At 40.7% G+C, this 13,871-nt stretch overlaps 1 protein-coding gene and 1 pseudogene across 2 annotated transcripts in view; both read left to right on the top strand.

Annotated features, from left to right (window-relative positions):
• LOC106824742 (S-methyl-5'-thioadenosine phosphorylase) overlaps positions 1 to 5,064 on the top strand; it is a 34,685-nt gene extending 29,621 nt beyond the window's left edge. For both annotated transcript variants that reach the window (XM_014831219.3, XM_014831220.3), the window contains 2 exons: positions 1,377 to 1,499; positions 4,123 to 5,064. In XM_014831219.3, coding sequence (XP_014686705.1) covers positions 1,377 to 1,499; positions 4,123 to 4,161 — 162 coding nt within the window. In that variant the 3' untranslated portion in view covers positions 4,162 to 5,064. The remainder of the gene's footprint in view (positions 1 to 1,376; positions 1,500 to 4,122) is intronic.
• A 5,721-nt stretch (positions 5,065 to 10,785) lies between these two features.
• LOC106824687 (A-kinase anchor protein 17A pseudogene) lies at positions 10,786 to 11,892 on the top strand (annotated as a pseudogene).
• The last annotated feature ends 1,979 nt before the right edge of the window (positions 11,893 to 13,871 follow it).

Raw genomic sequence — 13,871 nt, 5'->3', positions numbered from 1 at the left:
GAGTGCAGCAATCACTTTCTAGCCTAAGGAAAGATGCATAATCCTTAAGGAGACGCCAACTGGGAGGGGGAGGGAAGTTGCACCTTTATCTCAAGGGCCTTTGTTCTTGCCATAGGGAATATCTAAAGCAGATATACAATGCATGCTCAACAGCCATGGTCAGGCCCTTTTGGAAAGACAAGGACAGGCTGAATTAGGTTTATACCAAATGGCTTCCTCATATTCTACAATATATCCTATTGCTTGCCATTTTTATTTATCAGATCTGGACTTTATATTCCAGGAAGTAGAAAGAAAGGTGCAATCATGGAATCCTTGAATCTTAGAGATTTTCTAAGCATAGCGAAGTGTGACAAGTTCTCTACCTCTCATTGTACACTTTATAATCACAACTTTTTCCAGCTTTTCTTTGTGAAGCAATTTCAGTCATGTACAAAGTAGGCAATAGCATGAGCTTCCGTGACTCCAGAATCCAGCTTCAACCATTATCACATCAGCTTACAGCCAATTATATTTCATCTATGCTCTTATCCATAATTTTATCCATAAATATGTCAGGCGATATCTAACGTAACTACATTATCGTTATCACATCCGGCAGTAATTCCTTAATATATCCAGGCAAAGATCAAGTTTCTGGTTTTCTCAAATAAAATAAAGGATGCTTTTCTTCCAAGTTTTCCAAAAAAGAAATCAGGTTATTTGTCCCGTAGAGTTTCCCACAGTCTAAATTGCTGTAACCATCTCCTTAGTAGGTTAGCAGTTTGGTCTGTCCTCTGTTTTCTGTAAATTGGCAGCTGGATCTAGAGATTTGATCAGATTCAGGTGTCATAAGTAGTGATTTGTCTTTCCATCAGGAAGCATATTAAAATGGATTGTTTGGTTTTAGGTATTTTTGTTTTGTGAGGTTACCTCGCATTCATTAATTCATTGAGAGCTGTAAAATGAAAAATGGTGATATGTTAATTCCATCATTTTTCTTTATTACAAGACTTTATTGGAAGACTTCTCTAAATGGAAATGTGCTTATCTTCTGATTGATTATCTAGTTGGGCAACAGTTTTAAGACTGGAATTCATTCTCTGGGCATGGGAGGAATAGACACAGCTTTCTAGAGCATGCTAACACATTAAACATCTGAGGAAGATCCTCAGACACTATATTGAAAACCAGAGGTGCTTTTCAGAAATATTGAGTTGTTCCAAGACCTCCCCACTGGGACCAAGACCACCTTGATAAATGCCCAGTTTGCAGGTCTCCAGATTGAAACTGGACTAAACTGACTTCACAGATCCGGTAGGAACTCAGAAAAATGTTCCATGAAAAGCAGTGCAATTTTTAATTGCTGGTAACATCCTATGCCGTTGTTTCTCTAGGTTTCAGTGGACCGGGTTTTAAAGATTCTGAAAGAAAACGGCAATAAAGCCAAAAGTTTACTCCTCAGTACCATACCCCAGATAGGGTCCATGGAATGGTCAGAGACTCTTCGTACTCTGAAGGTGAGTATCCTCAGCCATCTGCAAGCAGACGCTTCCGTAGGCCCTCAGCTGCCTTTTCCTCTTATTTGCACTTCAACCTTGGTCCCTCTACTCATGTATTTTATACTAGCCTAGAGGTTTTCTACAAATTTTCATGCCATTTACTACCATACTAACTGTTTGTGAAACTGAGTAGTCATATATTCTGCCTCGTAATGCAAGACCATTGGGAGTTGATGCGGGGAGAGTTTTCTTATCTAGTCTGCCAGGTTGTTGACACTGTCCCGTTCTGCAGTGTGTCTCTAAGTCTTCCGAAGATTCATAGTGCCTGCTCTGCATGAGCCTTACATTGCTGACAAAGCTGTTTTCTCTTTGGCAGATCCATGCAAAGTGTCGGCAGCCTTTAAAGCTGAGACACTGACATAGCAATACCAAAATGGTGCTGGGGACTGTCTGCTTACAGTTAATGTTGCATCACATGAAGACAGTAATTCATGGTGAACGTCAGATGGGCTGCATATTGGTAGCTTTTCAACTCCAGTGTAGTCGTGTGCTGCGTAATGACATTTTGATCAAAAATAGACTGCATATATGACCGTGGTCCCATAAGATTAGTACCATATAGCCTGGGTGTGTGGTAGGCTGACTATCTAGGTTTGTGTAAGTGCACTGTAGGTTGTTCACACAACGAAATCACTAACAGCACAGTTCTCAGAACAGAGCCCCATGGTTAAGTGAAGCATAACTGTGTTCATTCCCAGACTATAATTTAAACTGACTACCAAGCTCAGAGATACGTGATTTTCATTTGGACATTTATTGGACATATATAAGTCTCTTGATCAAGCACATTAGATAAGGAGTTGCCTCAAATTGGTCAGATATCACATTGACCTGGTATCCAGAGAGGGTAGCCAGCATATCCTGAGGTCTCCTAGAACACGCCTGTGCTCTTGGGTCTCATGGCAGTAGTTGAGAGGGGACTTGAAAAGTTGATGTAAGCTCTTCCTACACTGCTGAATTACCACTGAGGAGCCCTGCACTGAGAGTGACAGTTTTAGTGTGATGACATGATATGGTAGTAAATGATTGACAGCTGATGGGCGTGGAGGAGCCATGATTTATAGTGTTTCCTGATTTACGTGGTGTAAATTCTCCAGCACAGCTGATTTCAAACTATCAGCATGAAACCCCTGATAAGCTGGGAAGTGATGCACACAATCACTTCTTGCAAGCTGGTATGGGTAGGCTCACGCGCACCAGTGTAACTAGGGTGCCTCTCAGCCTTTAGGACTGCAAAGTCAGGGATACTGGAATTTGTAATCTGTCTTCCCTAGTAGACTTAAAGTCTGTAAGGAGCAGGAAACACGTGTTTTGGTTTCAACCTGTATACCTAGGAGATAAATGTTCATTAATGAATAAATGACAGCCCGTTTCTCCCATGAAGTGTGCCATCATAACTGAAGTACAGGAAGCCCTTATAATTATGAAGAAAAGTGAAATAGAAAATAAATTCTAAGAATTGGAGAATGTCAGTTTAAACTAGAAACAGTTACATTCAGATGCATACAATGCCACAGAGCAGCCTGGCTTTAGTTTGTCTAAATAAGCATGCTATTGATTGGTGGGAAATGTGACACATACTTTGTGCTGCCGAGGCTAATGTTACCTGCAAGGTATGGTGGGATTTTTTCTATCTTTAAGGTTCCCGACTGACCCCATTTTGACTTAAGTTTCTTGAGCTCGAAGATAATTTCTCAAGCAATAAATTTATTACTTCAGCTTCATTTTTAAGTAAAAATGCTTGGAAGGTAGAAGTGAGTGTTTTCTTTTCCTTCTAGGAAGCTTCTGAAAGTGTGTGTAAAATTGTGTGGTTTTGGATGTCTGCGTTTTTAGAAAGTGTTAGTATGTGTAGCTTTCCTCAGATTCTCCAAGTGGGATGTATGACCTAAAGAGAGAAAATGAAGAACTGCTGCTCTAGACACAGTTGAGAATCGTGGCCTCCATTCTATAGCGTGAAGGAACCCCCAATCCCCTTATTCTGGGGTCGTGTTTCCAGTCCTTCTAGCACTGAAATGTATATCATTCATTCACTCACGAATTCATTCCAGAAACACTTAGTGAGCACCCACTGTAAGTCCAGCTGTGGTTTGCAAAGACACATGAGACTTGCAGTGATGAAGAAGACCCAATTCTCTTTGGAGTTGCTCACATACTAAAATTTCAATGGACTTTTTTTCAGCAGGATAAGGTGAAAGATGGGGGTTGCATAAACGATAATCCAGGCCGAGGGTTGGTGTATAAAATGTGTCCTGGTGGATGTGAAAGGGGACGGAGATAAGTGAGAATCAGAACAGTCCTCTAGATAAGTGTGATGGACGTCACTTTACAGGAAAGGAGAGTGAGGGACCAAGAGTTCGGAGTGACGCCGGATGTCCCACATCTGGTTAGTGATTTTCAAACTTTGGTGAATATTCTGGAGAGTGTGTTAAAAGTGTATGTCCCCTGAGACCTCACTCCATAAAATAAAAATCTGGTTTTTAACAAGCACTCCAGGTGATTATCATGCTCACACATCTGTAAACCCACTGCCTGTGATAAGTGCTTGGCTGATTGTAATCTGTGCCTGCTTTCTTCCTTTCAGCATATGGCCCAGTTTTCTGTCTTATTACCAAAACATTAAAATAGCATGGCTGCCCAGAAGAGAAGAAGACTTTCTAATTGTACACACTTGGGCAATTCCTGCCTAACTTTGAAAAACATGCAGCTTTCATGTCCTTGCGTGCTAAGGAACAACATATAAGACAAGACATTGCATGAGTCAGAGATGCCTATTGGACGTGGACTGCTTCAGAAAACAGAAAGAACGCAAATGACCAGCAAATGTATGGGAAATTCGTATACTTTAGAAAAAAGACAAGAAGATATCATTTACCCTCCCCCGTTAAATTTGTAACAATAAACGGTGGGAATTGACATCCAGTTTCCTATGTTGGCAAGGAATAAGAAGAAATGGGACTCTTAGGCCATTTATTGATGTGAATGTAAATTGGTACAATCTTTTTGGAGGGCACTTTGGTAAAATGTATCAAAAGGCTAAAAAAAATACACCCTTTGTGCTGGTTACTCCTAGGAATTTATCTTTACAAAATTATTGGAGATGCATACAAAGAATTAGGTATAAAGAAGGATCTCCAATATAGTGTTAGTTATAATAGCAAAGATTCAAAACAATCTGAATATCCAACAATTGGAGGTAAATTATAATTTAGCTCTAATTAGATTGTGAAGCAGCCAACTGAAGAGAATGTTTTCACATAATCTTTAATGTCCTAAGAAATGGCAACTCTCTAATATGAAATGAGAAAAGGATATGTAAGTGTTTTACAGTACTGCTTTTGTTTTAAAATTCTACTTAAATGTGCTAAACGCCTAGAAAGAGATAGATATAGAATCTTTTGTTACTGTGTTTGGGGGAGGGACACTGGGAGGGAAAATTTCAATTTTCCTTATATTTTTCTATCTCTTCACATTTTTCTACAATGAGTATAATCAAATAAAAATAAAGTTGTTTTGAAACTAAAAATAGACTTAAGATCCAGTTCTTGAAAACATGCTGTTTCTGGTAATGAAGCCAAATTTAAGATGTTGTAACTAAAAGGAGTTATGGTTGAGTTTCATCTTTATTTTGTTAAAAAATAACATCATTAATGCCTATACAGTCAGAACTATATTTCAATTTGCAACAACTTGAGAGAAGCTGTGTGTTTTATACTGAGTCTTAAAGGTAAACTATTTAAAAATCTACACATTATAGTGTACCAGATATTTTTAAAATTAATATTTGACTTTCTGGGAGGTGACCTCAGCATCATGGTGGAGTGAGTTGTTCCCTTTGTCTCTCCCCTGTAAGTTACAACTAAATGGACGTTGATTAACCAGCTGAGGATTCCCTGCACAGCACAATAGGACGTCTGAGAGATCCACGCAGCTGTGCATCTGAAGGTGGGGGGACTAGATCCCCAGGAGGCAGAGGAACTAGGTGAGCACACCTCTCTCCCTCCCCAGTGGCAGTGAGCCGAGTGGCAGATCCACACTCAGTGGCTGGGGTGTCTTTAACAGGAGGTAAGGGCAGCCCAGACCATGTGGATGCTTTTAGCGTTCTAGCCTGGCCCGTGGGAGCGCCAGTTGTGCCATGGCAGCCCCGCCAGTGGGAATGCTCTACATCAAGTGGTGGCAGCTCAGCTCATGTGCAGGTGCCCACAAATTGAGCGCAGCTCAGGTGAGAAGGCACCCCACCAACTCAGAAGGCACCCCGCCTGTGAAGCATAGCAGCCCATAGGACCCACTAAGTGGCAACTCAGCCACCACATATGCACCCCTCTTAGCTAGCACAGCGGCTCAGCCTGTCCCTTGCTGAGCTCAGCAGCACCACCTGTGCCACTTCCAGCAGACAGGGCAGGATCAGAAAACAGCTCTTGCTCCCCTGCAGTGGTAGCACATAGACTCTGTCATCTGATACTACCACAGATGCACCAGCAAAGGATCAATTCATCAAACACCATGAGGAACTACAGTAACACTTCAGAGCAGAAGGAAAATGACAAGTCTCCAGAAACCAATCCTGAACTCACAGAAATTTACAATTGAAATGACAGGATTCAAAATAATTGTCATAAACTCAATGAGTTACAAGAAAACTTGGAAAGACAGTTCAGTGAGCTCAGGAATAAAATTTATGAGCAGAAGGAATACTTCACCAAAGAGACTGAAACTCTAAAGAAACCAAACAAATTCTAGATGTGTAGAACACAATGAGATAAATCATCTAGAAACCATAAAAAATAGAGCTGATGTTGCAGAAGACAGAATTAGTGAATTAGAGGGGAGAAATAACAGAGGAGAGAGAACTAAGATTGAAAAGAAATGAAGAAATTCTTAAAGAAATATCTGACTCAAGAAAAGCAGTATAAGGATTGGAGGGAGAAGGGAGAGGAAAAGGAGCAGAGAGCTTCAAAGTAATAACAGATGAGAACTTCCTATACCTGCAGAAATAACTACTTACAAATACATGAAGACAATAGAACTCCTAATTAGATCAATGTTAATAGACATTCTCCAAGGCATATAATACTAAAACTGGCAAAAGTCAATGACAAAGAAGAAATATTACTGGTAGCAAGACAGAAGAAAATAACCTACAAAGGAACCCCTAACAGGCTTTCAGTGGGTTTCTCAGCAGAAACCTTATGGGCTAGGAGAGAGTGGAATGATATATTCAAAATTCTGAAAGATGGAAGCTTTCAGCCGAGAATACTCTATCCAGTGAATGCATTCCTTCAGAAATGATGGAGAAATAAAAGGTTTCTCAGATAAAGCTGAGGGAGGTCATTGCCACTGGACCTCCCTTACAAGAAATGATGAATGAAGCCCTCCCACCTGTAACAAAAAGGTACAGGTTTACAAAGCTATGAAAAGGGGATAAGTAGAAAAAAAAAATCAGAAAATTGCAGCTCTCTATCATAACAGTTTAGCCAACAATTATAGAAGATAAAGGGAAGGAAAACATAAAAAATAATTATAGACAGTTTAGTCACAGACTCACAGCACAAAAAACAGTAATTTGTGACACCAATAACTCAAGGAGGAGGAAAGGACTAGAACCTGCTTAGGCTAGTGGAGATAAGGGGCTATCAGAAAATCAGCTATCTCATCTATGAGATCTTTTAGACAAACCTCATAGTAACCACTAAACAAAAAATCAAAGCAGAACCACAAATCATAAAGAAAAAACCATCAATGAAAACCACCAAACTGAAATGGCAGTCAGAAATACAAGGGGGAAAAAACCATGGAAATATAGAACACCTGGAAAAAAAGAGACAAAATGGCAGTGTTAAGCCCTCATATATCAAATCACTCTAAATGTAAATGGATTGAATTCACCAATCAAAATACACAGAGTGGCTGGGTAGATTAAAAAACAAGACCCAACAATATGCTACCTCCAGGACAACATGATTCTATATATAGAAAACCCTAAAGAATCCACCACAAAGCTATTAGAAATTGTCAACAACTACAGCAAAGTTGTAGGGTAGTAAATCTACCTACAAAAATCAGTTAAATTTCTAAACACTAGTAGCGAACTAGCAGAAAGAGAAGTCAAGAATATAATCCCATTTACAATCGCAACAAAAAGAATGAAATACCTAGGAATAAATTTAACCAAGGGGCTGAAAGACATACATTGAAAACTGTAGGATGTTATTGAAAAAAATGAAAGAAGATGAAGAAATGGAGAGAGATTCCATGTTCATGGATTAGAAGAATAAACATAGTTAAAATGTCCATGTTACCTAAAACAATCTAGAGATTCAATGCAATCCCAATCAGAATAGCATTGATATTCTTCAGGAGAACAGAATGAAGAATCCTAAAGTTTATATGGAACAAAAGACCACGAATAGCCAAAGCAATCCTCAGAAAAAAGAACAAAGCTGGAGGCATCACAATCCCTGACTTCAAAATATACTACAAATCTATAGTAATCAAAACAGCATGAAACTAGCACAAAAAACAGACACACAGACCAATGGAATAGAATTGAAACCCCAGAACTAAACCCATTATCTATGGACAGCTAATCTTCAACAAAGGAGCCAAGAACTTACAATGGAGAAAGGAAAGTCTCTTCAATAAATGGTGTTGGGAAAACTGGACAGCCACATACAAAAGAATGAAAGGAGACCATTATCTTATCCCATACACAAAAATTAACTCAAAATGGATTAAAGACTTGGATGTAAGGCCTGAAACCATAAAACTCCCAGAAGAAAATATAGGCAGTACACTCTCTGATACTGGTCTTAGCAGCATCTTTTTGAATACCATGTCTACCCAAGCAAGGGACACAAAAGAAAAAATAAATAAATAAATGGGACTACATCGAACTAAAAATCTTCTGCAAGGCAAAGGAAATCATAAACAAAACAAAAAGACAACCCACCAACTGGGAGAAAATATTTGCAAATCATATATCCAATAAGGTGTTAATTTCCAAAGTATATAAAGAACTCATGCAACTCAATAACATGAAAACAAACAACCCAATCAAAAAATGGGCAGATGAACAGACATATATCCAGAGAAGCTATACAGATGACCAACAGGCAAATGAAAAGACGTTTGATGTCACTAATTATTAGGGAAATGCAAATCTAAACTACAATGAGATATCAGCTTACACATGTTAGAATAGCTATAATTAAAAAGACAAAAAATAAGAAATGTTGGAGAGTGTGTGGAGAAAAGGGAACCCTCATACACTGCTGGTGGGAATGCAAACTGTCACAGCCACTGTGGGAAAGAGTATGGAGATTTCTCAAAAAATTAAAAATAGAAATACCATACAATCCGGCTATCCCACTACTGTGTATTTATCCAAAGAACATGAAATCAATAATACAAAGAGATTTATGCCCTCCTATGTTCATTGCAGCATTATTCACAATAGCCAAGTCATGGAAGCAACCCAAGTGCCCATTGACTGATGAGTGTATTAAGTGGTATATGTTATAATCCAATGTTACCGCAATAAAGTAAAACAAAACAAAACAAAAAAGATGCGGTATATATATATATATATATATATATATACAATGGAATACTACTCATCCATAAAAAAAAGACAAAATCATCCCATTTGCAACACCATGGATGGACCTTGAGGGTATGATGCTAAGCCAAATAAACCAGACAGAAAAAGACAAACACTGCATGATTTCACTCCTCTGTGGAAGATAAATAAAGACGTGGATGAAGACAACAGATTAGTGGTTACCAGAGGGGAAGGGAGTTGGGAGGTGGGTGAAAGGGGTAAAGGGACAAATATATATGGTGATGGATAAAAATTAGACTATTGGTGGTGAGCACGATACAGTCTATACAGAAACTGATAAATAATAATGTACACCTGAAATGACACAATGTTATAAACCATCGTCACCTCAATTAAAAAAATTTAAAAAATTAACTTCTCAAGTGCTTCCCAAGTACCTATGAATATAGCCATCTCCAGGTTAAAATGGCTTCCATTATCACATACATCTAGATACCCTCAAATCTACTTCTCTTTCGCAAATGGTTTTCCTGAGCTCTAGTTCTGTACATTCAATTGCCTGTTAATATCTCTGACTAGATGCCCAGCAGACACCTCAGACTTGAAAGGTAAATGCATTATTCTCCAGCCACATGACCCCATCCTTAGACCACTTTTTCCTGTGCTCCCTATCTTGATGAATGGCTCCGCCACTTACCCAGTTGTGTGAGACAGCAACCTGGCCATTACCCTCTGCTCCTCCTCTCTCAACCCGCACAGTCAATTTGTTCTCAGGTCTTGTCAAATCTACCCCTTAGATATCTCCTAATTCCATCTCCCCGCTCTTGGCTTCCTCGTATCACTACCTTAGTTCAGACTCCTGTCTTCCCCTGCCTGAATTATTCACCAACTCTCTAACTGGTCTTCTTGTCTCCAGTATTAGCCACTCTATAACCAACCAGACCTCCATATGCTCTCAGATTCATCCTTCTACGTCACAAATATCACAGTGATGTTTGCTTAAAAATGATTCCATTAATGTTAGTATAGAATCTTAACTTAGTAGCTTTGCACATGAGACTCTTCATCATAACACTGTCTTTATATTCAGCCTCATCTCTCATCACCTCCTCTGCCAGACTCTAATCCAGGCATAATTAGTTACTGTAAACCTGAGCCAACCTAGCCCTTTTCCTCCTTGCGGAATACTGTCTCCAGCCAGCTTTGCCTGGCTCCCTCCTTCTGATCCATTGGAGACTGCATTCCTCCTAGAAAGCCTTCCCTCACCCTTTCATTCTGTGCTCCCTAGTACTCTGCATCCATCCATTTGTTTATTTACTCATCAAATATTTATCCAGCAGTATGGCCCAGACAATGTGGATCTACTGTAAACAAGACAGTCAAGGTCCCTGCAGCCCAGAGGGCATATTTGTACCTAGTTACTTATTCTTTGTCTCTCTCTAGACTGAGGTCTTTGAAGGCCAAATTAATGTGTCTTACTCACCTTGGTATCCCCAGCACTTAGCACCATCACAGGGCAGGCTGCAGTGGCTTAGGTCACTTCAGGGGAGCCTCTGGCTGATAGTAGCAATGCCCAGGCGGGGAGGCTATGCCTGCCAGGGTGGTCGAGGGGTGGTGGCAAGCTCAACCAGAGCTGCGGGGGCCTGGGGCTCAGGCAGAGCCCTACACTGGCCCAATGCCCTGGCTATGGCAGCAGCTGTCATAGTCCACGACGTGTCCACAGCAGTGAGCTCTGCCTTCTGTAGGGCCTCTGCCTCAAGCCCATCACAAGGATACCATCAGCCCGGCCCTCCCACAGCTGAAGTAGCCAGGAAGTCCATCTCAAACTGGGAAGCGATGGAAAGGCTGAAGGGCACGGTGCACGATCACCAGTTCTCCCCAGGTTTCCAAGAGCACCATGGACTTCATCTGCTTTTAGGGCGAAGTAAAGAACAAGAGTCTGGTCAAGTCTTTCCTGACCTTCCTCCACGGCAAGACCGTCCAGCTCAGTAGCTTCTCTGACATCCTCAAGTTGTCGGGCTGCCAAATCCAAAAATCGATCTCCCCACCCACCACAATAAGAAGGATGTGAAGGAAACGCTGCCGGGAGAGAGGCCAGGACACGATCACCTGGAAGGGCTGCCCTGCACATGGGTCCCTTGAAGGAGTCGGGCTCAGAGAAGCCCAGCGAGGAGGTTCTAGTCAAGGTGTTTGAGAAGTTTAAGGAGATACAGAATGTGGACATCCCCATGCTGGACCCCTGTTGGGAGGAGATGAGAAGCCAGAACTTCCACACATTAAGTTTGGGGGACACTTGACCCTGAAGGCATATGTCCAGAACCGTAGGTACATGGGCTTTATCCAAGTCATGAGCACCTTGCGTGGGATGAAGCTCAGGTACAAAGGCGAGGACAGCAAGGCCATGGCCTCCAGCTTCAAGGTTTCTTTTGACTCTACTGCACTCCTGAGTGATATCTCAATGAAGAGACCACTGCAAAGAGAAGAAAAAAGAGGCAGAGGAGAGGCAGAGAGCAGAGGAAGGGAAACAGAAAATGCTAGAAGAGTAGGAGAGAGAAAAGAAAACAAAGAGGGGAAGATTCGCAGAAGGGAGCAAAACAGAGGGACTGTGCATTCTGTTGGAATCAGAAAAAGCTCAAGGAGTTACAATCAGAGGAGCGAGAAACCTAAAAGAAAATAAATAGAACTGCAAGAGCGGAAGCTGCTGCTGGCTCAGAGGATCCTGCAGCGCATCAGCTGTTTGCCGAGCTGCTGGGCAGAGCCGAGGACCTGCCACGGGAGCGTGGCTGGTCTTGACACTCAGCAGGAAGCCACCTCTTCCTGCTCTGGGCTTCGACCTGTGCATTTCTCTGAAAATTGGGGCCAGTGTCAAGGGCCCCCCTTTCCTCAACTTGTTGAAACCATAATAGAAAGAAATGTCTTATACTGAGAAAAAAAAAAAATATATATATATATATATATAAATATTTAAAACTTGGAGAGAGTGCATAATAACAATTTTTTTATGGTTTTGGCATGACTCTCAGTTACATAAACATCAAATTACTCTTGGCTAGAAAGTGCTTACACTAGTGGACAGTCTAAAGTAACCTGCGAGTGGTCATGCGCTGTTCACACCAGTCCTTGAGTTTCTTTCATGTATCTCAGGGCATGGTGGATCAGCACTATCCAGCAGAAATACAATGCAAGCTGTACATATAATTTTATATGTTTTAGTAATCACATTAAAAAATAGAAATAAACAGGTCAAATTAATTTTAATAATATATTTAACTAATATATCCAAAATGTTATCATTTGAACATATAATCCATATAAAAATTATTGAGATATAGATTCTTTTTTTGGTACTGTCTTTGAAATCCGATGTTTATTTTACATTTACAGCACAACTCAAGTTGGAACAGCCCCATTTCAGGTGCTCAGGAGCCACGTGTGGCTGGTGGCTGCTGTACTGGCCAGCACGTCTCTAAGGCAGAACAGTGGTTTCAGGCGGTACTTTTGCAGGAGGCCATTTTCCACAGGTGAAATCTTAGGCTGAATCCTATTCTGTAAATGGATCAGGGCAGAGCTGCTCAGATTGGAGCAGAGGAGGGGTCTTGGAGCCCCATCAGATGCCCCCACTCTGCCCCTCCCACCACTTCCAGGCAAAACCCCAGCACACAGCCGTTCCCACTCTTTGCCCATCTGCTATTGACTCTCACCTTTGAAAGAATTAGCCTTCCAAACAAACTGCGTTTAAGTAGTCATCAGTTTGTGTTCTCTTGTTTTCATTCCAGAGGTACATATATTTGCTGCTCAAAACTTCTCATCAGAATAAAATAAATGAGAGACTACAATGAATTGGGGGTGGAGTGGGAGAGTGGTGGAAAGTTTGTGTTGTCGTTGGCCTATTGTGGTAGTAAATATTGACTTTCTATTAGGTTTTCTAAAAAAATGAAGGTATCTCTCATACCACCATCTTTAGTTGTGTAGGGCTTTTATTCCAATTAGGATTGGCAGATAATAAAATACTGTATTTTAATTCACTACATATGAAAACTATAGTCCCAATCCCCTGCTGCAGTGCAGTGGGCTAGTTGGGGAGAGGGGCCCTTGGTTTCTAATCAACACCAGCTAACCGTCATTAGATAAGTTAATGTCTCTTAACCTCAGTCAAAAGAGAACATCACCAGCTTTTGAAGATTTTTGTGGGAATTGCAGAAATATTTAGTGAGGTTGTGAGCACAGTTTGAAAAACTATAAATCCTTTAATTGGGTTTTGTATTTCCTGGGAGGATTAAACATCATGATTTCAAGCATTCTCAGCCTCAAAAGTTCAAAAGTACATCCAGACAGTGGGATACTATTCAGCACTAAAGAGATACGAGGTACGGAGCCCTGAAAAGCATGGAGGAAACCTAAATGCGTATTACTAAGTGAAAGAAGCCAATTCGAATAGGCTACTGTATGATTCCAACTATATGACATTCTGGAAGAGGGAAGACTATGGAAGCAATAAAAGAGTAGTGGTTGCCAGGAGTAGAGGGTGGGGAGAGAGGAATAGGCAGAGCACAGAAGATTTTTAGGGAAGTGAAAATATTCTGTCTCATACCCTAAAGATGGATATATGTCATTATGCATTGTCCCAACCCATAGAACGTACGACACAGAGAATGAACCCTAAGGTAAACAGTGGACTTTGCATGATTATGATTTGTCAACGTAGGTTCATCCTTGCTAAAAATGTGCTATTCTGACGAGTGATGATGATAATGGGAGAGGCTATGCTTGTG

Source organism: Equus asinus, chromosome 23 (genome assembly GCF_041296235.1).
Source record: "Equus asinus isolate D_3611 breed Donkey chromosome 23, EquAss-T2T_v2, whole genome shotgun sequence".
NCBI lineage: Eukaryota > Metazoa > Chordata > Mammalia > Perissodactyla > Equidae > Equus > Equus asinus.
The sequence above is the reverse complement of the archived record's forward strand: the minus strand, read 5'-3'. Positions and strand labels throughout refer to the sequence as shown.